The 23,305-nt window shown below is 44.5% G+C and overlaps 1 protein-coding gene across 1 annotated transcript; it reads left to right on the forward strand.

Annotated features, from left to right (window-relative positions):
• The first annotated feature begins 21,968 nt into the window (after positions 1-21,968).
• On the forward strand, positions 21,969-22,934 carry LOC106737394 (Y-box-binding protein 1). The gene has a single exon (XM_014602736.2). It carries the CDS (start codon positions 21,969-21,971, stop codon positions 22,932-22,934), a length of 966 nt encoding a protein of 321 aa, XP_014458222.2.
• The last annotated feature ends 371 nt before the right edge of the window (positions 22,935-23,305 follow it).

Genomic DNA, 23,305 nt, shown 5'->3' on the forward strand with positions numbered 1-23,305 from the left:
AACGGAGAGCTGGGAGAAGAGAATCTGGCAAGGGAGGCAGTTCTTGGACATCTGGATGCAGTGGCCCATCCATTGGAGTTGATTGCTCAAGAGCAAGGCTTCGATGCTAACCACCTTCCTCTAATGCACATTTACTTAGTACTCCATTAAGCAAGTAATTAATTAAATGAACAGTAATTACTGCACATTAATGAATGTGTAGATGCAGCCACTGAGAGCCTAAATGATTTGCTTCTGAAATCTCCAATGAACAGCTGAAGTTTCTGGACTCTCAGCCACTTTCGGGAGCTCCATTCCACATGCTAAGTTATAAAACAGCCAGTCAGTTAGGAAAGGAGTCTGGGAAGGGAGGGCAGGGAATGTGACTGAGTTGTAAAGTTTCAGGTGGATTTATTTCCGCTGCCTAAGAGGTTTTTCAAGGCAGTGAAATGTATGGCTTATTATCCGGATTAATGTTATTACCTTCATTTTTCAATAAATATACCGTGTCAGAATTTATAGCCTCCCTGTTCTTTTCATGAAACACAATAGGGCTGCCCTAGCACGCCAGGGTTACTTGAGAGTGACAGGAGCTGCAGAGGGAGGTAAATACGCTGCTCCCTTTCGTTATGTTTTGCCCCTGTCTTGGGCCAGATCTGTGACAGCTTTTGGCTTGTGCTGCTCAGGGATGATTTGAGAAGAAATGGCAGGCACATCCTTTTAAGTAAACGACTGAGCTGGGGTCATTTGATCTATTTATTGGGGCTTCTGGGGAGTTTTGGTGGAGTGGAAAAGAGCCAGGGCTGACTGTAGTTCTCCTCCAGCCAATTACCATGAACTCTAATTGTCCCGCTGTGTTGTATCTCTCTACCCCCATTCCCTCAGTGAAAACCCTGCTCTGCCCTACTTAGTCTTGTGGCAGTGAAGATTTTAGTCCCTTCCAGCCCTGCCTGTTGTCATTTTCTCCATAGAATAAGTCCTTCTTCCTGCCCCTTCCCCATCCATGGGACATTTTGGATAGGGGCAGCATCACCGGGCTTCTCATTTGGGAGGGCCTGATGTCTTCTCCAGGATGCAGGAAGCCTCAGGCTCCAGTGAAATGCTTATATATAACTGTTTTTATTGGGGTTTTTTGACGACAGAACAGATCGAAAATGGATTCAGGGTCTCCCATCACAAGGAAGCTGCCAGGGCTCATTTTGGTACACGTGGTTCCTGGTGACTCAACACGGCGATGCTACCACACTTGTGCCAGCAGGGATGAAGTGCACCTTGGGAAAGCACCAGTATCTGGAGGGATTATGATAACTAGTAGGAAGTGTGGGAGTGTCTGCATGCACCTTCTGCCTGCTCGCCTCTCACCTGGAGAGCTAGTATTGCTCTACTGGCAGAAAGAAGAGGTTTTGATGCAGCTTGGAGTATATAGGCAACCCCTGATTCATGCTGTTTCACTTAGCGCTATTTCGCTATAACACTCATTTAAAATTTATACCTAATTTCATTTAGCGCACAATGAGTCTCATTATAATGCTCGCGATCACCATCTTGGGTCATTAAAAACAATTGCAGTTGCCATCTTGGGTCATCAAATACTTTCGGTTTCACTTAATGCTCATTTTGCTTAATGCTCAGTTTTTCAGGAACCAATTAAGAGCGCTAAGCAGGGGTTGCCTGTAAACGTGGTGCAGACCCAAACCCGAGAAGCCTAAAGTTGGTCTCTGTATCTCTCTCTAGCCATTTTCCTCGAGCCTGTCTATTTTCTGCAAGACACCCTGCAAGATGGCCCCATGATGGATTACTTAGAGCCATGTGATTCTCTTGCTTGGCTGAAGGACAGTCTCATGCATGGGTTTGTAAACCTGAATGGGAAAAGACATGAATGACTTTTTGTTCTCTTATGTTTAATGTAATAGGTCTCCAGAGCTGTTGTGCAACTCAGTCAAAAGAGTGACACCAACCCTCTTAGGAGTGGAAATCTTCTGCATATCCCCAGAAAAGAAGTATGGCACTTGCATAGACAGCACTAAGGACAGCACGTGTCATCCAATGCAACAGGGCTGAAATTAAGCCCTGATCTATATGTACAGGGCTCTGTGCTCATTAAGAGACATGCATCTTCTGTGCATCAGGTACAGAGCAGGACACATACTGGCTGGCAGGGTACACTAGCGACTTCCCCAGTGCTTAGTTATGTACTTTAAGCAGGTTTCAGAGACACATCTACAAGGGTTGGAAGGGTCATTTTCCCAGTTCATCCTTGGCCTCTCTGCTGGGATTGACTGCAAAGATGCTGACCAAGATAGCGTATGTGGTGATTTGGACACCCCTCTATGGGGACCATTGATTTTCTACCACTGAGGCTCCTGAGCCAGCACTGGATGGACACAGTAGTTCTCCCTCATCGACCAGCCCTTTTATAAAGCAGCTGACTCTAGGGAATCTTCACTTTCCTTTTCCAGATGTTCTCCTCTTCTTACACCATCCTGGAGATTCAGTTCTTTCCACACATGGGATCGTCTGGGCCTGAGCTTAGATTTTGCAGCAGGAGCAGGGATGGGGAGGAAGAAAGAAGGGAACTCTAGCCCTGAGCCCTAATTCTCTCCTGGACTCACTCATGATACACTGCAATGGGCACATATTGGGATAGAAACTGCTCCTCAGTAATTTATCTCACTCCATCAGCTCTAATTTGGCTCAGAACTTAATTATTTTTTTTTTAATTCTTCCCTTTTGGTTGAATGTGGCTGACCCCACCCCCTCCCTCGGCTTTCAGTAATAGTGGCTCACAAAATGTATATGGAAAAATATAAGAGACTTTCCTCCTAGATTATTTGCTTTTCTGCTGGGAGACTCAACTATGTTTCTTTTCTCCTAAAGTGTGGGGGAGGATAAATGGGCCCCTCTCCCTTTTTCTTTGACCGATACCTTTAGAGAAAGTCTTTTTAATCTCAACACGCACGTAAAGCAGCTGACAGGGGATGGCTGGCTATACACTAAATGTTTTCCTGGGTGTTTCCCTTTTCTACCAGCCAACTCTTCCCCACTTGCAGGAAGGCAGCCAAGATAAGGAAATATTCATCATTGCTGCACTTTATTATTTCAGTGGAAACAAAGGATCATAGAGTGTGTGTTGTAGGCTCTATCTCCCTTGGCTTCGGAGTTTAAGACTGGGATTTAAAACCTTCCAGCTATTGAGTTGCTTGTTTGAAACCAACCCAGCTCAGTAGTGAGGAATAGTTATCTGAGAGCTAGTCTGAGGCTATGTGAAATTATTATTAGTAGAAATATTTATCAGAAGCCTTTCACAAAAGCTGCCCCTGGATATGTGTGTGTCTACATTAATATATGTATGTATGCAGATCTACGTATGTATGTGCATGTATACATCTAATATAGTTATAAACACACATGCACACACACATATTCTCCATTGCTTTCTGTGAATGTTTTACACCTGAGCAAATTGATTTTGTCAGAATGGAAACCTTTTGCTTCAGTTGAGACACAAGATAAGGGACAGCGTATTGAGAATCGAGGCCAAGCCATGGTTTCTTTGTGGCTCATGTGTGTGCCTGCAGTTTGGACCTGTCGTCGCAGATCTCAGAGCTTTTTGCTCTGATGGCTGGAGTGATATACAGTATAGCTTACCCCTGATTGCATGGGGGATATGCAGCAAGGCAAATAGGAAACCAGAAAACAAGAATCCTGTCTGCGACATAACCAAATTTCCCCAACCCTCACTCTAATTGAAACTAAGGTCATAGACAGGCTCGCTAGTGCACATGGTTCAGCCATCTCATCAAGCTCCTTCTGAGATAGTCCTCCCAGCTCAGGTCCTAATTAAGAACCTACTGAAGGCAATGGGGAATTTGTCCCCATTTGGACCAGAGCTTAATTCCTCAAAGACTTGCTCAAATGAAAACCTCGCCCTTTGTTAAAAAGGGAATTTGGGGGAGCAAGTGGAAGAAAGAAAAATCATCTCTAAGTGCTGGCTGAATATATTGGAGGGGCACTGTGAAATATGGGTAAAATACTCAATATTACAATGCGGGTGGCTTCGCTTTCTACACACAATGCCTCTGTGCCAGGGCAAAACTCAGTGGTGGCTCTAACTACCAAGGTAGACATTTATTGCCATCTGGGTCGCATAAATGAAATCCTACAGTGGCCTCAAGCAAGTAGTTACTTTTGAGACCAGGTACAGACATTCAAAAAGCTAAGGCAGAATTGATCTAAGTTATAAGGTTTTCTATAAGTGGCATAGTTTAGATGAGTAGCAAAGGGCATGTCTACACATGTTTTTATGTGTGCTTAAATTTAATGTGCATTTGCCTAATGCACATTAAGACAGTTTAGGTGAGCCTCTGCACGTGTACACATAAAGCAGGTATCAAATTTATAAGCAAATAGCTAAATCTCATTAGCGAACATATAGATGTGATAATGAACATTAACACGGGTGTATAGACTGACTTGGGGCTAAAGTTAGTTCCAAGTCAATAAGCATGCACCTACACATTAGTGCATCTACACATTCACAAATGCAATTTAGCTATTGTCCATTTGATACCTGCTTTATGCAAGTATCAAATTTAGGCTCAAAAGGCCTTAAATCACCATTTTTAAGTGTGTTAAGGATGTGCATGTATAAACACATGCTCTTAATGCACCATACATTGGGCTAATGTGCATTAAATGCGCATGTGTAGATGCGCCCAAAGAGAACACACTTTTGCCCTTTGGTGTGGCTATTTTGTTATGAGTATAGGCTGGTTTCCAAACATTTATACTGGTAAAATATCTAATGTCTGTACCTGGCCTGAGATGCTGTAGTATATCCCTGGTGTTATACAGCCATTGTGTTTTATAAAGGACTGTAGTGTCACAGCAGGAACTATGGTTCCCAGAAGGCTGATGGGGAAAGAGGAAGGAAGACTACAGACTGGTTTGAGAGCCCCCCTGGAGTTGTGGGGGGCTTAAGTTTTCTTCAGTGTATTGCATCATGTCATGAATGTATCCTAATTGTTATCTTGCTATCTGTCCCCAAAGGGTTTTATCACAGAGTCATTGTTATGGTCTGTTATGTATATTTTAAGTGTATGTTCCTTAATGCTTGCTCACACATGCGTTCCCCAATTTCCTTAGTCCATTGGCCTGTGACCCTATCCACCCCCCCCACCCCGAATCCCCTGTATACATTTGAGATCCCTCCTTTTGGCTCCTGTGCAGTTTCCAGGGTTTGGTACAGTTTTGTCAGGGAGGCCAGGGCTATCTATCCATGTTGACCTTTCAGCACCATTCATAGGAACTCTCCCTTTTCCCAAGCCCATTTCAATTTAATGATGTTGGCAAGCAAGGCCCAGTCCTACTGCCCTTACTTATGTGAGTCACCCTTGTCTGGGTGTGGACTTACTTGAGGGAGTAAAGTCTGTGAGATGACGCCATTCACTGGGAGTAATGAGGCCTAGTCAGGAAGGAAGATTACGGAGATGTACATCACTTAATGGCTGGGCAGGTACCACATGGCAATCAGTGAGATCTCTTTGAGGTCTGGAGCCACATGCATAAGTATTACAAAAGTTATTTCCTTCCTTGAACTACAGAGCATGGCCCAAGAAGACTTTTTAGTCTCTCGCCAAAACAGCTGACCTTCAAGCTACTGATAGCAGAGGGGAAAAGGAGTGGCTGGAACCAGGAACGTTCCCACCACATGTGGAATTCAAACCCAGATAAACCTCTGGCACAAATATATCAAACCCAGATGACTTTAAAGATTATGTAGCCAATCTTACCTGAAGTCCTGTGAGGTACAATAAGTACATAGTATTGTAGGCATTTTACTGAAAGGGGAAACTGAGGCAGAAAGGCTAAGTGACTTGCTCAGAGCCACAGAAGGAGTTTCTATTAGAGTTGGGATAATGACCAAACCCCTTTGTTAGCCTATTGTATGCTTCCTTTCTGTTCCAGTTATAGGCCTATGGGTTAAACCATTTTGCTCTACATGTAAGATTAGCAGAAATATTCCAGACAGGGAAATTAATTGCTTTTTTTAGGGATCTTAGTTAGAACCTATAGGGGGGCTGTGGAGTCCTATGCACAGAATAGACAAGGCTTTTATTCACCTAGCTACATGTGCTCGAGCTGCACACCTGCCCAGTTAGACTTCACTTACCCATCATTACTGCATATGGAATAGGAGAGCAAACTATGCTGTGTTTAAGTGCCACAAGCAACAGCTTTGTGGCCACATAACTACCATTTGGGCACATAAAGTGAAATAAGATGCTGCCCTAGATGTCCATATCTGTCATACACAGGTAAGAGGTGGTCTCTGGCAAACAAAAGTGACAAGGCTGGAATATAACCTGTGTGGAAGCAGGAATGTTTGTGTTTCTAGGTGTTTTGCCTCTTGACTAAAAGATGCATATTTCTGTATATCACAGTATCCTCCATCCCTGCCTTCACCTCATAGGTGGACCACCCATATATATCCAGGTCTTAGGGGCAGTAGTCATAGCAGCAACTAGCCAATTTCTAAAGTCTTCATTTAATCAGCCTAATCCAATTAATTAGCATAGTATTCACTGTTCCTATAATAGCCTACTAATAAAACCTAAGGATTAGGGTGTCACAAGCACCTAGGTTTCTAGTTCAAATTGTGTGTTGGGGTGGGGTCCATTTTCCCATAAGCATATTCAAATGGTCGCAAATTAGATCCAGCTGGTTGTGCTACAAGCATGAACCACAGTAGTCATGCCTCTTCTTTAGTCCAGAAACAAGCTGCTTTTCTCCATGCCCACAGCTGTGCAGGAAGACAACCACATTTCTCCTCCCCATCAACTACACTCAGTTCATAAAGACACCCACCTTCACAACTTGCCCTGGGTCCTGGTGGGTATTGATGGTGGGGAAGGTACTATCAATGGTATTACAATGGTACCATCAAAGCCATGACACCTTGGACAGTCGTGTCAGCAGAAATGAGAAGGATGGACGTATCTTTGGGAAATGTAAGGTTGGAAGCAGTGCTGCTGGTCTGGAGCAAGTGGGAGATGCAGTCGGGGTGGTGGGGCCCTGGCTGGATACAGATGTGCAGTGATCCCTCAGCATGTGTGCAAGCCAGTGGTGGTTCTGCCAGGAGAAAAAAGGTGTGCTGGTGTTGCAGAGTGACTACTGCTTCAAGGCACTGATGGTATCTGGAGAGATGCTGCTAGTAGTTGGGTGATCCCTTTTCCTGGGGGTGGATAGGAAGTACTGTCAATGAATGGACAACCTTTATATAGATTAGGGGAATGATTATTTCCCATTCATCCAGGATTGGTGTTTAAGAAGGTGGCCCTGTAAGTACTTGCACCAGTCCCACTGAAGTCTCCTTCCCTGGTAAGCCATGACACCTTGGATCTCAAAACCTCTCCTGCCTTGTTAAACGGTCCTTCTCTCCACTCCTGATCTGACTGCATGTTAATTGTGTGGGGTGGAAGCAAGGCGTGCTGCTAAGGCTGCCAAACAAAGTTGATGTAGCCAAAATAAAATGAAAAGGTCGAGTTGAAAAGTCTAAAAAAGAGAGATGTAGGTTTTCCAATGGGTTTGACATCTCAAACGGTCTGATGGATGTTTGCCTTGTTTGTTTTAAGTGCATGTGAAAGGACTATGCAGGCACAGGCACAGAAAGTGATCTACGGCTCTTGGCTCCGCTGCACCTAACATTGCTGGCTTTGTTCATTTATTTATCATTACTTATGCCACATTAAAAGATGGCCTATCCCCAATGATTGGGCATCCTTGCCTCTGTTTAGAAATGGGAAGTGTACACAATCGATAAACAGCTTTCTCTAAGTACCGCTAGCATGTAATTCCCCAAGCATAGGAAAAAATATAAGCAACTTTACTTCTCCACCCAAAGAACCACCAGGGACCCTTCCCACCACCTAGGCTCATGCTTCACAAGTTGAAGACCGTTGGGTTAGAAGCGAGCATGTCTTGCATCGCTAGGGTGAGTCATACCACAGAGTGCGTTGCGAATAAAGATGGGTGTGGTGGCTGAGAGAAAACAGACATGTCTGTGGTTTTTCTGCTTGGTCCAATGGTTTTGCTCAGGGGACCATTATTGAAGGCCTGGAGCAGCTCTTTAGTGGGTGGAAATCAGTACCGCTTCCATGAAGCTGTGGTGATTATCACCAGCTGAGGAATAGCCCCCGTTGTGTTTATACAGACTATATAATACCCACTGCATGGCAATTTCGAGGCAATGAACCCATCTGTAGTTGGTTTGCTCCCCACCATGGGATAGGTCAATTTTGATTAACTCCATTTTTCTTTTCTGCTTTCCTTTTTTTGCAAATGAAATGCAAGATTCCCCCCCCCCCCCCCTTTCTAATGCACAGTGGAGATTTGGCGAGACAGATAAAGAATATAAGAGAGGAGATTGAGTTTCTCAGGACCTTTGAAAACCAGGCCACTCATTTAGGTGCTGAACTATGGGTAACAGTTTTTTGCTTTAGACACTCAAGTATTGAAATGATGAGTGTGATGACCTTCCCAAAGCCACAGTATCAGAGCTGGGAGGAGAATGAAGAAGCACTCAGCTTCTAGTCCTGTGCATGAACTATGCACTTTCTTCTTGGGCAAGCCTCCAGGTGGAATATCTGAGCGTACAGTGGTTCTCCCTTTGCCGGTAAGGACGCTCTGGAACACCTGATGAAGAAATGCAGGCATAGGATAAAAGATCCAAGCTAAACAGAGGGGGGAATGGAACAGCCAACCCTACTGAACATTGCACAATTAAATTCTTTAATTGTCTAAAGAAAACTTTCCACTCCTTCTCTTAAAGGCCACATCTGGCAAACATTGTAATAGTGTTAAAAATTAAAAAAATATATCTCTTTCCCTTTCTTTTTTCATGGACAAAATAAATAAAAGAATTCCACCAATTCTTTTAATACACGATAGCATTTCAAGAGGAGGCAGGAGAGGCGTTTGTCTGGGATAGAATAGGCATAACAACACCTGCTTTCATGCCGGGGTTTGAACTATGTGATTTTTGAGGTCTCCTCCGACTAATTGTGCTGTGTTTCTGTACCACTCTGTGGGTGCGTCTACACATTCATTAATGTGCTGTAATTACAGCCCATTAAGTTTAGCACCTGTAATAACAGGTACTAACTTAATGTGCTGTAATTGCTATTACTGTGCAGTAGTGCCAGTGCACGTTTTTTAGGTGATGCTAATGTGCAGTAGACTAATTCAACTGCACTTTCATGCATTAGCACGGCTTTCACCGTGACACCAATGCTCAGGAGAATTAGTTTACTCCACTTCTCCTATCATGTGTAGACACACCCTTTGAGACCCAACGAACTTCCAGTCCCATTCAGATCTCCCCTCTTACGACCAAATGTACTGTATTGGAAATCTCCAGGTTTCACCTCACTTGAGACACAAGCAACTCCCATTAATATCAATAGGAATGACTTGCATCTTGCAGTGGAGAATTAGGTTACCAGTAAAAATTTAAGCTAGAATCGATTCCATCTATTATGCACCTAATTGACATAGGCACCTAAATGTCAATTTAATGCACCCCTACAAATCTCTGAAAAATGTTAATGTGCCAACTTTTGTAATACACCATCTTCTTAACCTTCAGAGCCACATAAAGCATGGAGTACAAGGAGCACCCACCCTCCTTTTTCAATTAACTATTTTGCAGGGACTTTAGAAGAGTGGAGTGGGATCACACATAGGTACATGATAAGTGGAAGAGCATTTGCCCCTTAGTGTGTTAATTTTCCTCTCCCCCTACCCTTTCCCCACTAGAGATGTTGACTTAACAGAAACAAGAGGTGATCTCTTAGATCTGCTTTGCTCTTAGATCTCTGTCATTCTGACCTCTGTTGCCTTGCACACCTGTATCTGTCTGTATCCATCCCTCCATCTTGTGTCTTATGGTTAATCTCATTAAGGCATGGACCAACTTTTGGCCCCGTGTGCAATGCCTACAACAGTCTTTGTTTTATGGTTGCATTTCCTGAGCACTGTCTCAATATTTATATGCATACTAATACCTGTGATAATAATAATATTAATCCTACGTTGCATACTAATATCCAGACAGTGGAAACACCAAGAAGGAGGCTATGGGTAGCAATATTCCTGAAAACAGTATGCCCGCCTTGTGCATTGACTTCAGTGAGAACGCTCATAGAATCGAGCTTTTTTTCAGGATTAGGGGCTCAATATATCTCAAATATACTTGGGCTTCATCATCTTCTTATTTATATCAGTTTTGCAACAGAAGTGCAGCTGCCCTTTCTCCTGAGAAGGGGAGAAGATAATCTCTTTTTCTCAGCAGAGCTTATTTCCTTTGTATAGTGACACAGTAAAGGAGCCTTTCTATTTCCACTCACAGAGGCAGAACCTGCTTGGGTTGCTTTGTGACCCAGAGAGGTTGTGGGGTCTCCATCCTTGGAGGTTTTTAAGACCCAGATTGACAAAGCCTTGGCTGGGATGATGTAGTTTGGGCTGGTCCTGCTTGGAGCAAGAAATGTGACCTCCTGAGCTCCTTTCAACCCTCATTTTCTATGACAACATTTTGTCTGCTATGGACATACTCCTGGGCTCTATTTTCTGCTGCAACTGCTCGGATGTGAATGCAAAATTAATTTCTGGAAATATTTTGCAATGTACAGTTCAAACCTACCGCTTCCCTCCAACTTTCCTCTCTTTTCTTAGAATATTTGTAGGAAAAGATAAAAAAAAGGGAATTTGAAATCAGTCAAAAGGCCATATTCTGATATGCTGCTTTATACTGAATGGAGCTAGTAAAATGCCAAATATATTTACAGGTTGGGTTGGGTTGTTTTTTTTTTTTTTTAATTTCTTCTTTTTCTAATATTCCTTAATGGTTTCTTTTTCAGTTTTTCCATGAAAAAGTCAAACCAACCACTGAAAAAAAAATGTTTAGTTTCTTTTTTAAAAATATATATATTTGATAAATATATTTGGTCTGTTAAAATAATGTCAGGTTTTTTAAGAGCTGGTATCCTTTTTAATAAAATATATCTGATTCACCCAAAGAACCTTGTCTGCCTCAGTTTTTGAAGACTGATTTTGTAAATTCATACCAAAAAGTTTGGTTTTCCATTTCTGCTTTAAAAAAAAAAAGCCCATTACATTTCAGCTACAATGAATATATTACAGAAAAAAAAAAATCTTCTATTCTTTTTGGAATGTATTGTCACCCAAAAAAGTAGTTAAAAAAAAAAAAAAAGTCTGATCAATTCTACTGCTAAATTGTAGTAATCCCCTCAAGGACAATAGGATGCTTTATAGCGTGATGTCTTATTCAGTATAAGTAAAAAGATTAGAATCCAGGCCAAAGTGCCTTCATTTAAATCATGGCTTGAAACTTTCCAGACAGTTCATTACAGTACGCGCCCAACTCGACTTACATACATATGTAGTTGGTCTTGAAGGTATAGTGTCGATGCTCTAATTCTTCCTCCATTCCAGCCTGCAATTTCAACTTGGACTTTCTCCCAGACCATTTTAACTCTTTTCTTTGAGCCTGAATCAACTCAGTGATTATTTGCAGCTGATAAAAACTTGAAGACAAGAGGCAGAATAATCTTGGAGGTAATTGATTTTGAAGAGCAAAAGCCTCCAATGCTGATTAATCATGTCCATAGAGGTCTATTTATCTTGCTTAAAAAGGATATTAGATTGATCTACCTACCTTCCTAACTGTGGTTCTCGCCCTGTTCAGATTGAAGGCACCCCTCATTAAACTTAAGACATCCCTTGGGAATGCTAGCTCTTTGCTGTCACTCATTTTTTGACTATGGAGATAAAATTGAGCAATTCTTCTGTTGCAAATACCAGAATGTTTTTGACACACTGGATTCCTGTTTGAAAGCTTATCCTATGAATCATGTGTAGGCATTTGGACACCTAGCAGTGCTACTATTGCATGATACCCCATGACAGCCTTGAAAAGCCACCCCAGGCTGGCAAGAGCATCACTGATCTACAAGCTAATTACATATAGTTTACTTCAGGGCAAATCGAAAATGCACAAGGTGTGTTGGGTTGCTCATTGGTTATGCACTGGTTCCTCTTGAGCTGTTATATAGCCCGTTTCACCTACAGATTTCAAAATGCTTTATAAAAAAAGGCAAGATTTTTTATTTTATTCTTTTTTTTTTTTTGCATAGGGAAACTGAGGCACTGAGAGTGGCCTTCAGTTAAAAATCTTAGATATCTGCTTTACTTCATAGGATCATATGACTGGACTGGGCTGGACCTCCCAGACCAGCAAGTTCAGTGCTCTCCTATTACTGGCAATCACAGCCTGTGAATACCCTTTTCCTTTCCCTGCCCTGCTCCCCCACTCCCATTTCTCTCAGTGGAAGACTCTTCCAGAATGCCAGTGATGGATGGAAAGCTAGTTTCAGGACCAAATATATTGATGACCTGTTTATACCCAGTTCTTTCTGTGCCATCATTGTTATTCTGGCTTCAGTAGTTATTCCAGCTCCTTGATGCTCACTCCACTGATGTATTTGCAGATACCGGTCATATCTCCCGTCAGCCTTAATTTTCCTAAACTAAACAGGCCAAGCTCTTCTGGACTTTTCCCACAATGCAGGCTCCCCATTCCCCTCTCAGCCTAATTGTCCATCACTGCATCTGTTCCACCCTGAGATCCTCTCTCTTGGTTGAATTTTGGGTTTATGAGTGGTTGGAAGGGTACACAGTATATCAGATGACACCAGCACCTTATGATAAAGCATTAACACTTCCCCATCTCTCTTGGAAAGGCCTTGAAGGAAAATGATTTAAATTCTTTTGAAATTCAAGAGAGGTTCAGATTGGAGTTTGTTTGGGCTGGGTCCTACTTTATCCAGTGGAAATCTATTCCAGCAGATGTATGACAGTGCATTGAAGATGCCATAGACAGAAGATAATGGCACGGCAGATGTTGGCATTACCTTGGTTCAGTTTAACTTGATTGCTGGCATGGCACATTAATAGGAAGCAGGCCAAACTATGGGACAGAAAAGCAATGCATCTGTAAAAGGAATGAGTATTATGGGTATGATTATAGCTCTTTTTTTTTGTTCCAAGTCAAACTTTTTTTTATTAATACTTTTAACTAGAATTAGCTTACATGTTGAAATGACTCGTTATTCCAAACCAAGAAACCAGTTTCATTTTGACAGTGTCAAAGCAAGGCATGTAGATAGCCGGCAGATAATTGCCAAATTTTTAAGCGGCAAAGTGAAAAGAAAAAAAAAAAAAGGCTCAACTAGCTCCAATTGCATTAGACTTAACTGTGGGCAGAATTAGACCCTTTCAGTACTTCCACGTGAAAAGTTAGCCTTTCCTGTAATCATGTTGGTCTGTATTTATGCAGCGCTTAGCACAATCCTGCTCTGGCCTATGGTGGATGTTCCTAAATATGATCATAATAATAACAATGAATTAATTATGCTGATGGCACTCACAGCTAAATCACATTTCAGTCATAATGCCTGGCCTATGATGGTAGCGGCAGGTGATAGATCAGGGGCGGGCAATTATTTTGGGTGAAGGGCCACTTGCTGAATTTTGGCAAACTGTTGAGGGTCACATTTCCCTTTCTGGTGCAGGGAAACAGGAACAGCCCCATGGTCCCAGGCCAGAAGCCTCTGCTAGGCAGGGGTTTCTGGTTGGGGGGCCGGGGCTGGGCAGACCTTGCTGCTGGGTCCTGCCACTAGCTTCCTCTGGGTCCTACTGCCCCTGGCTCCTGTCATCTTTGACAGGCAGCTATGAGCAAATAAATATGTATTTTCTACTTTTTTTAGGGGCCCTATGGGCTGGATAGAATGGCCTGGTGGGACGGATCTGGCCCCTGGGCCATATTTTGCCCACCCCTGTGGTAGTTGAAGGGAGGGAGGGAGGGATGTTTGGGGAACAGTAACAATGAATCTGGAGTAGAAATTCAGGGCATTTACCATCCTTCCCAGTGAGAAACTTCATGCCCTCTGGTCCTAGGTAGCTACCAAAGTACCAGCATGAATCGAGATAGACTGAACGCTTGTTTATTATTTAAATAGCTGGGGGTAGAAATGACTTCCTCTGTAATGTTGCTTTTTATTTCAGTGAAAGTGCATGTTCAAGTCCTAAGCAAATGTCCTGAGCAGAAGGCAAGGCAGTCAGCACAAGGACAAGTCTTTGCACAAATATAGACTGGGGAATGAGTGGCTAGGCGGCAGTATGCAGAGATGGATCTGGAGGTTACAGTGGACCATAAGCTGAATAAGAGCCCAGATGTTGTGCTCTTGTGGCAAAAAGCCAACAGTGTACTGATTATATTAACAGAAGTGTCATTTCTGAATCAAGAACCATGATTCTTTCACTCTATGGTGCACAACTGAGTCATCGTCTTGAGCACTGTGTCCAGTTTTGGGCTCTTCACTTCAAGAAGGATGTGGAGAGCTTGGAAAGACTCCAGCAACAAAAATGACCAGGAGGCTGGGAGAAAAGACCAATGAGGAAAAGCTGGAAAAGCAAAGGTATTTAGTCTGGAGAAAAGAAGAGTGAAGGGGGACTTGTTAACAGTCTTCAGATATCTGTAGGGTGGTCACAGATAGGATGGAGACAGGCTTTTCTCTGTGGCTGTAGGGGATAAGACTAGAAGCAATGACCTCAAGCTGTCGCAGGGGAAATGGTGGTTGGAGATGAGGAGGAATGCTGTAACTATGAGGTTGGCCAAGCCTTGGAAACAGGCTCCCTAGAGAAGTTGAGAAATCTCCACGCTTGGAAGTTTTCATGAGCAGGTTAGACACTTGGCCAGGATGGTTTAGCCAGGATTGATCCCACCTTGAGCAGGGAGCTGGACTAGATGACCTTTTGAGGTCTCTTCTAGCCCTGCTATCCTAGGAACCCATCAACCACTGGAAAGGGAGCTATAAGAGATTTATGGAACCAGAGCAAAAGCAAAACAAGAGGGAGCATGACTCCATGGCTCAGCCATGAGTGACCAAACCAGGATCCCAGTCTCTCCTGAGAGGATTATTTCCTGGATTGTTTTTTTTTTTTATCCAACAGCTGTAAAATGCATAAACGATCCTGGAAGCAAGGACTAGCACTCGAGACTCCCACTGCACATCAGTGAATTCACCACTGGGCCACAAAGCCAGGCATCAGGGCACCTTTCACACCTTTTTCAATGTTGGTGGCACCCTAGCTAAGAACTGCTATGCTTATGCACCCCTTTCCAGTCCAGTCCCCCCATGCTCCTCCCAGAGTCAGAGACACATGGGGCAGTTCAACCAGCCTTTCATACCTGTTTCCAGGGGACACCGAGAAGAGTTGCACTGGAAAGTGCTGCATAATGAGATGAATCTGCCTCCTGCTTTAGGCTTATGAGAGAACCCTAATGCAAGAAGAGCACAAAATCATGCCTCAGCCCTTCTCTGGGCTGTCTGTGCATGAGACATGTCAGGCAGTTTGACCTGGCAGTCACCACATCATCCCTGAAGTGGTCTTGTAGTACCCAGGTTGAGAACCACCATGCTTATGACCAGGGGAGCCTTTTGGAAAGTAGAGGAGGTGGGTTCAAACCCCCTGACAATGAGATGGGTCTAAAATTGAGGTCTCCCACTTTCTAGGTAAGTGCTTGAACCATGAGTTAGACAAGAAGAATTAGCTATGGGCCATGTGTTAGCATCACGATTGGTGCTGCACTTTCACCTGTGACTTAGATGTATTCTGTGGGCACCTAATGGATTGGGTACTCTGGCACACTTTGGGCATCTCCCAATTGAATGGACTTTAAGTAAGAACTGGGCACCAAATTAGTTGAACTATATCTTTTCTGAATGTGTTAAATCTAGGCATATAGGGTTTTGTCATGCTAAAATAGAAGTGCTTAGTGCAGGGGCGGGCAAAATGTGGCCTGTGGGCCAAATGCAGCCCGCCAGGCCATTCTATCTGGCCTGCAGGGCCCCTAAAATATTTAGAAAATTAATATTTATCTACCCCTGGCTGCCTGTCATTTCCCCCTCAATGGCTTGCCAAAACTCAGTAAGCAGCCCTCTGCCTGAAATAATTGCACTCCCTTGGCCTACTGATTTAAGATACCTAAGAGTTTTTGTGGTCACTGGAGGAAGATTGATCTAGATTTTGTGTGTGTGTGTGTGTGTGTGTGTGTGTGTGTGTCTGAGGGGGGGCATTATTCGTTTGTTCGTTATATTATTCTGTGATTGAAGTGTCTACATTCAACCCTAAATCTCATTCAGGTCTCCACAGAACTGATTTGGACCTGGCCCTTAATCCCAGCATGGGCATCAGTGGTGCAAGCATCTCATCGTCTGCTCCAACCACAATGCCTTAGTCATGGCTCAAAGGGAAAGCTAGAGATAAAGGGTAGTTCAGCTGCCGTCCCCATTTCAGCCTGGGCTCCTGTGCTGAGAACCACACTCGTGACTTGCTCCGTTGTTCACCGGACGGAGACTTTCCACTCGGTTTCTTTCTCCTTATGTCCCATAACACTCAGTGACCGAACATAACTTCTACTCAGTATCAGACCAGGAAAAGCTGCATGGGGAAGAAACAAAGCTATGGAGCCTGCTTGCATGCTGGTGGGCAAGGTTTTCCTCTTAACTTTCTCACCTGACAACCATTAATTTGCAACAGCTTATTCTCCAAGAGTGCGCGGTCCTTTCCGAATTCCAGATGATGAGCAGGATCATGGTATCTCATGCAATGAGAGGCTCGGATTCAAAACTAAGGCTGAAATTGGGCTCAGGAGGTTTCTATCCCAACCCCTGGCCCCTGTCACCTCCTCCCCAGATGATACAATCCAAAGCAATTCCTGTTTGGCAAAAATGTGCAAATTCAGAGCAGCAGCTTCCCCTGACTCCTTTGTATTTCTCAGGAGCTCCCTTCCCGCGTGAGGCCACCATACCCAAGGCACAAGTCTCACTGACACTGATAAAAAGCAAAACGCTCAAATTTGCAAGCAAGAAAACATCAGGCATTGGCCAAGCTGGAGGAAGGATGGCATCCCAGTGCATTATGGGTAAAACTGGCTTCACATTCCCTGGAAAGTTGTGAGCAGGAGGGGAAAGGTTAACAAGAGGTAACAGGGATCTTTTAGTAATTCCAGCAGGTGGTTGCTCACCTTCACATTTACGGCTTCTTTAATGGGCCTTCCCACTCTAAAGGCCTCTGGGCTCTCATAAAAACAAACCAGAAATGCTTACCCCACCCCCAGCCCGGTCCCTGAGCACTCAAGAAAAAATAATAATTAAAAAAAAAGAGAAACAAATAAAAGGAAAAGCATGCACTGCCACTGAAAGCAAAGACATGCCTTCTCCATCTCCTGAGTGCGGCTGCAGGGGCCATAAAACAGGTATTATTACCCTGATGGGGAATTCAGCCATGCTGCGCAGAGCTGCTGGGGACAGAAAATCCTCTTTCTCGGAGTCTAACCAAAGCTGGTATCGAGATGCCATGGGGATGAGGACGAGCGGCCTGCAGGGCACGGCACTGCTTTTGCACTGCTGGGTAGAAGCACTGGGCTAGGGAGTTAAAGAAAGGCACAGCTGCAGTCAGGGCCCTCACTTCCACTCCACACACACTGAATGCCAAAAAATAAGCCACGTAAGGTACTTGTCCAGTCTCATCTTGAACACCTCCAAAGATGGTGACTGCATCACGATATTTTTGGCCTACACGATATTTTTAGGCTATCCACTACTAGCTGGAATAACACTCTGGCATATGCAAAGCAGGAGAAAGAGGCCAGGACTGGTTTTCAGAGCAGTGGCCCTTCATACCACTCAGTGCATTGCTGGCATGCCCTCAAGGTCTATATTGCAGCGAGGAGGGGTGCATGACTGAAACCCATGCCGGGGATAATCCTGCTAGCTTTAGTGCGAGTGTGGACACACATAACAATTAAACAGTTCCCAAATGTCTGGGGCTGGGAATTGCTTCACAATTGGCGTGTGTCAGATGTAGCCATATATTCTCTGTCCTCCTATCCCAGCTGCAATGGTCACCTTTTAGGCACTGACTGTTGTGCTGTGGGCTCCAAGACTGTGGGGTGCAACTGAGCTACAAAATGCCTGGCAGCAGCTCTGCCCCCAAGTTTTGGGAGCTGGGGGTGACCTGTGGCTGAGGGCATCATTACTGTTCTGCTTTCCCCTCTCTCCTAAACACAAGTTCAATAAACTTCAATAGCCTGCAACAGGTTGAAGTTTGCAATGGGGCTGCCTCATTCGGGGTGGCCAGGGGCATGTGTCCTTGTACCCATGCTTTTCATTTCATAAGGGGCAGGGGACTTGAACACGGACTGCAGTTGAGTAGGGAGTGAGGCCACAACTGGTTGTGTGAAAGGTAGCTTTTCTTAACTAAGCAGTGCAAGGTAGCTCATGGATACAAACTGCCAACAAAAGAGAGAGGAAAAGAGACAGTTGTGTTCTGGCTGCACACCAAAGCATCCCATTATAACCAGGCACCCTGGTTTTCTCTGATTTAAAAAAAATCCCCAATTTTTGGATTAAAAAAGTAATGCCAAATCCACATTTTTCCATTATTGAAATGAAACACTAGTAATATATATATAGTAGTGTTTAATTTTAATTATGGAAAACTGTGGATTCGGGATTTTAAATATATATACATACATATATATATATACACGCATGTGTGTGTGTGTGTATGTGTGTGTATATATTTATGTATATGCACACACACACACACACACACACACACACACATACATATATAGTAGTGTTTCTTTTTAATCATGGGAAAATGTAGATTTGGAGTTACCTTGGAAAAAAATCCCCAATTTTTGGATTCAAAAAGATATATATAGCAGTGTTTCATTTTACTCATGGAAAAATGTGGATTTGGGGTTACATTTTTAATCCAAAAATTGGGGATTTTTTTTTTTTTAAATCAGAGAAAACCAAGATCCCTGGTTATAGCAGTGGTGGGAGGTAAGAAGCAATGCAATGTGGGATGCCTAGAGGACCAACCAGCCTCATGTCAGTGCTGTTCACACAGAATATATACCTGGTTCACACTGAGCCATTTCAAAAGGGTACCCGGTTTGCCCAATATGCTTTTGAACTATGCCAGGCAGATCAAACTGGTTTAAAAGGTTTGTGCATCTGTGTCCGTTTCAGATCCGAACCAGGTTTGTGTCACGGGTGTCCTTACCCCGAGAAATCAGCAAGGCGGGCAGCAGCGCAGGCTTGAAACAGGTGAGCGGCCTAATGGATTGGCAGAATCCCCAGGCACGAATGTGCATCCCAGATTGCAGTCCATGCACCCCATCTCCACCGCTCCTCTTAACCCTGCAAGCTGGATTTAATCATGAACAGATGGGTCTATATTTCCTGCAAACCTCCTGATGATGCATGCACACCGCCGGAGTCCTAGCATCATAGGTAAAACTATAGAAAGCGGAGTGGGTTGCTAGACAGCGCAACTGAGTACACCAAATTCCCCAATTACAGCCCAGTGCTTTACAGGCCAGCCCTGCCTTCATCTCTACATTGCTATCCAGCTGCAGTACACTTCATGCCAATAAAATATTATTCTTCCCTGAAGAGTTCAGAGTCTTTAGGCTTCGTATTGCAAACACTTAACTACTGCAAGCAGAGCTGATTATTGGGCAGAGATGTAACATGCAGGGGTTTTGCCCTGGGCAAACCCCGTAGGATAGCGGGGCAGGGAGTGGAGGAGAGGTGCCATTGAAGGCAGGAGGGGTCGGGGTTCAAAGTGTGTGTGTGTGTGTGTGTGTGTGAAGGGGGGTACATAGGAGTCCTACCCATACCATGGACTGTTTAGTCCCTGGGTGCTGCTGCCCTTGCAGTCACAGCCACGGCCACATGGTCTGCATGCCCCGGCTGTTGCTCTTCTAGCAGCAGCACGGTGTCCGTGAATGTGGCTACATCTGCAACAGCAATGCTGTAGAGATGCTTTTTGCTGCCAGGGCATGGACTCCATGGAGGTGGGGGTGCAATTCGGGCACCTCTCCTAAATTGGCACCTGAGACCCCTTCCCTACTGCTGCAGTTGACTCCTGCCTCCATGATCCCCTTGCAAGTCAGGAGACAGTCAGCCCTGACCTTCTGGACTTGCACTCCTGCAAACGACAGGAAAATCTGGCCCAGTGACTTCAAACTATGGGAGGGTTTATGTGTGCCCGAGGACACTGATAAATCAAGCCATCCCGAGCCAATTGTGCCACCCTCAAAATGAATGGGCTGTTACTGTTACTAATAGCCTGTTAGTCTCCCTGACTCTAGTAGCAAGCCATTTGGGAAGGGAGAGATTGCTCAATCCCAGCAAAAGCAGCAGCATCTGACCCCAGATTATTTATGGGGGGAGCAAAGGGTTAGCAGACAGGTGGAGCAAAGGAAAGGATTGAGCTTCATGAGATGAGGCTCTCCTCCAACAATCCCAGGGACAAAACAAATCCCACCCTGCTGACAGGGTGATTGATAGGGGTTAAGGGACTTCAAGAAAGTGGAAAAATCACACGGCAAACTCACACAATGGCAGAGGAGGAAACAGGGAACTCCCTAAAAACAGACACATCACATCACTGCAGAGCTCAACCAGGGGAAGCGCTGACTTACCGCAGGGCAGCAGAGTCAAACAAAACCCCGGCAGGCAGGAGAAGTCAGAGCTCGGTTATGCCAGTGTAAATCTAGAGGGGTGCCAAGGACGGCCGGGGAGTTATGCAGCGTGCGACCGGCGTCTGTGAGATGACAGGAAAGACAATTTTGTGGTCTGGGTCCTGCCTGGAGACTCAGGAGAGCTGGTTTCCTTCTCTGGCTCTGTCACAAGCTCCCTGTGTAACCTCAGGCATGTCATGTACTCTCCCCAGCTCCCCATCTGCAAAAGAGAGGATACCCCCTTCTTCACCGGGTCTGTTTTGCTTGTGAGCTGCCTGAGGCCACAGCTGTCCCTGCCTGGCATATAACGGATGGACAGCCTCTAGCACAAAGCAAGCATGATCTGAATTTAGACCTCTCGGCATTACCACGATGGGTTGCCACTTTGCACCAAGTTTTCAAAGCTTTTGAGGTGCTGCCATCACTGCCATCCCCAGTGCAACGGAGCCTGCTTGGGACCTCGTGCCAGCAGAGATGCACGAAGTTGACCCAGGACCCCCTGATTCACACCAACATAACTGAAGAGCAGGCTCCTACCCTCTTGCCGCAGTTCAAATTGTACCCAGTATAAGGTCCTAAGGCAACCTCACTTACCAGAGGAAAGGCACCTCATGGTGATTTAATGTATGTGTCCTTGTGTGCAATAAGGAGGGAGCTATTTCCCTTTTATAAATGGGAACAGAGGACTAAAGCCAAGCCATCACTTGCATCTGAGCTACCGACACTGTTGAATTCATTCAGACTTACCTGCCTAAATACCTTAGAGGATCCCAAAACCAGTTGTAATAATGGTCTGGAAGCCCATGACAAAGTAAAGATTTAAGCCCCGATGTCCTCTGGATCTTTCTTCTTCTCTGTTGCCTTCCTAAAAAAATTGCTTCGGTCTGACCGCAAGATGTTGGTATAAATAAATATATAAATAAATTATACACACACACACACATATATATACACACACACAGATACATATACATATATATATATATAGTCTTCATCTCCTTTCATCAGTAGAATTCTGTAGAAATTCAATGGAGTTTTACTTTTGTGATATCATAGGCAGGTGAGCCAATCAGTATATGGCTCTGGCATATGACTTAACTGCATTTTGATTGGTCAAGGATGTCATCTAGAGCTTTGGTCACTATTATGACCCTTGCCGGTGGTTGGGCTCTGTTCCTAGCAATAGAACTGAGCTGCCAACAAACATCCTAGAAGTAGCAGGTCTCTCTTCGCTCCTCCGTTCCTTGCTCTCTGGGACAAAGGGGTGTTGAGGGTTGACTTGAAGCAGCACCTCTATAGCGAAGTCATGGTCTTGAACCACAAGCCTATGCTACAGCCAAAACAGCAGGCTACTGCCATTGAGAATAAATACCAGCCAAAATCAATGCTTCCCATGGAAGAGAAAATGGTGCTTGAAAGGAAGGTGACGGGAACAGTCAAATGGTTCAATGTCAGGATGGGCTACGGCTTCATTACAAGGAATGACGATAAGAATGACTTATTTGTACACCAGACATCCATCAAGAAGAATAATCCCCGGAAGTACCATCGCAGCCTTGGCGATGGGGAGACAGTGGAGTTTGATGTGGTTCTGGGAGATAAAGGCCTGGAAGCGGCCAATGTCACCGGCCCCAGCGGCATGCCCGTCTATGGCAGCATCTATGCTGCAGACCGTCGCAAATGTCCCAAGAATGGTCCGGCTACCAGTTATCAGGCGACTTACGACATTCGGGAGAGTATGCCGAAGAGTCAGGTGGATGCTCCAGATGATGAGGGCCATGATCAGCAGTCCATGTTTTACACCCTGCACAGAGCCTTCAGGATTTTACCCCGCTATTCCAACTCACCTCTGCAAGCAGACGTAGTGCCTGCTAAAGCCCGAGTTGCACAAATTGAACAAAGAAAACCAATGAAAGAGGGCATATGCCAGGACATACAGCAGCTTTTTGACTTAGGGCAGCACTGTCTGAGACAGCCTAAAGAGGAAGGCCATAAAGAAGCTAAGGAGAAACACCAGGCAAGTGAGACCATCGAGCAGATGGCAAGTCAGCTTTGCTACTGTCCTATCTACAGTTATCTACACAGACGCCCCAGGAACTCTAAACCCCAGGGTGGGAAAGAGGGTAAGGAGACCTCAGGATTTCCAAATGAAGACATGTCACCATCAGACGCCAGGAACATGGGGCTCTGCAAATGCCAGCGTATGACAGGTACTATCATCCACTCATCTTGCCCTCCTTGCACCGTCCAGCCATCAAATGAGAAGAAATAAGAGCGCACGGACCTTCAGGAATAAGGACAACGACCTTACGTACTTGCTGCCTTCCTCACTGCTATCTGGATAACTCAATATTTACTGATACATCAAGAAGCTTCCATCTTTCCTTCTTAAATCCTGCCCGTTTCCCTTTTGGGGGCAAACTAAAAGCTGAGAGGTTGGAAAACCTTCTGCCCAGCTGTCCAACCACACTGAGATGCTTCATCACCTTCATTTTTTAACCTGAGTGAAATGTATCTCCTGATTTCTACCCCCTTCCTTGAAAGATAACAAACTACATACATCCCTTAATAAAGGACTTAAATGTTTTTTGAAAGGATGGACTTTGTGGGACTGTAGATTAAAAGCAAACCCTTTGTAACATA

Source organism: Alligator mississippiensis, chromosome 5 (assembly GCF_030867095.1).
Source record: "Alligator mississippiensis isolate rAllMis1 chromosome 5, rAllMis1, whole genome shotgun sequence".
Lineage (NCBI taxonomy): Eukaryota > Metazoa > Chordata > Crocodylia > Alligatoridae > Alligator > Alligator mississippiensis.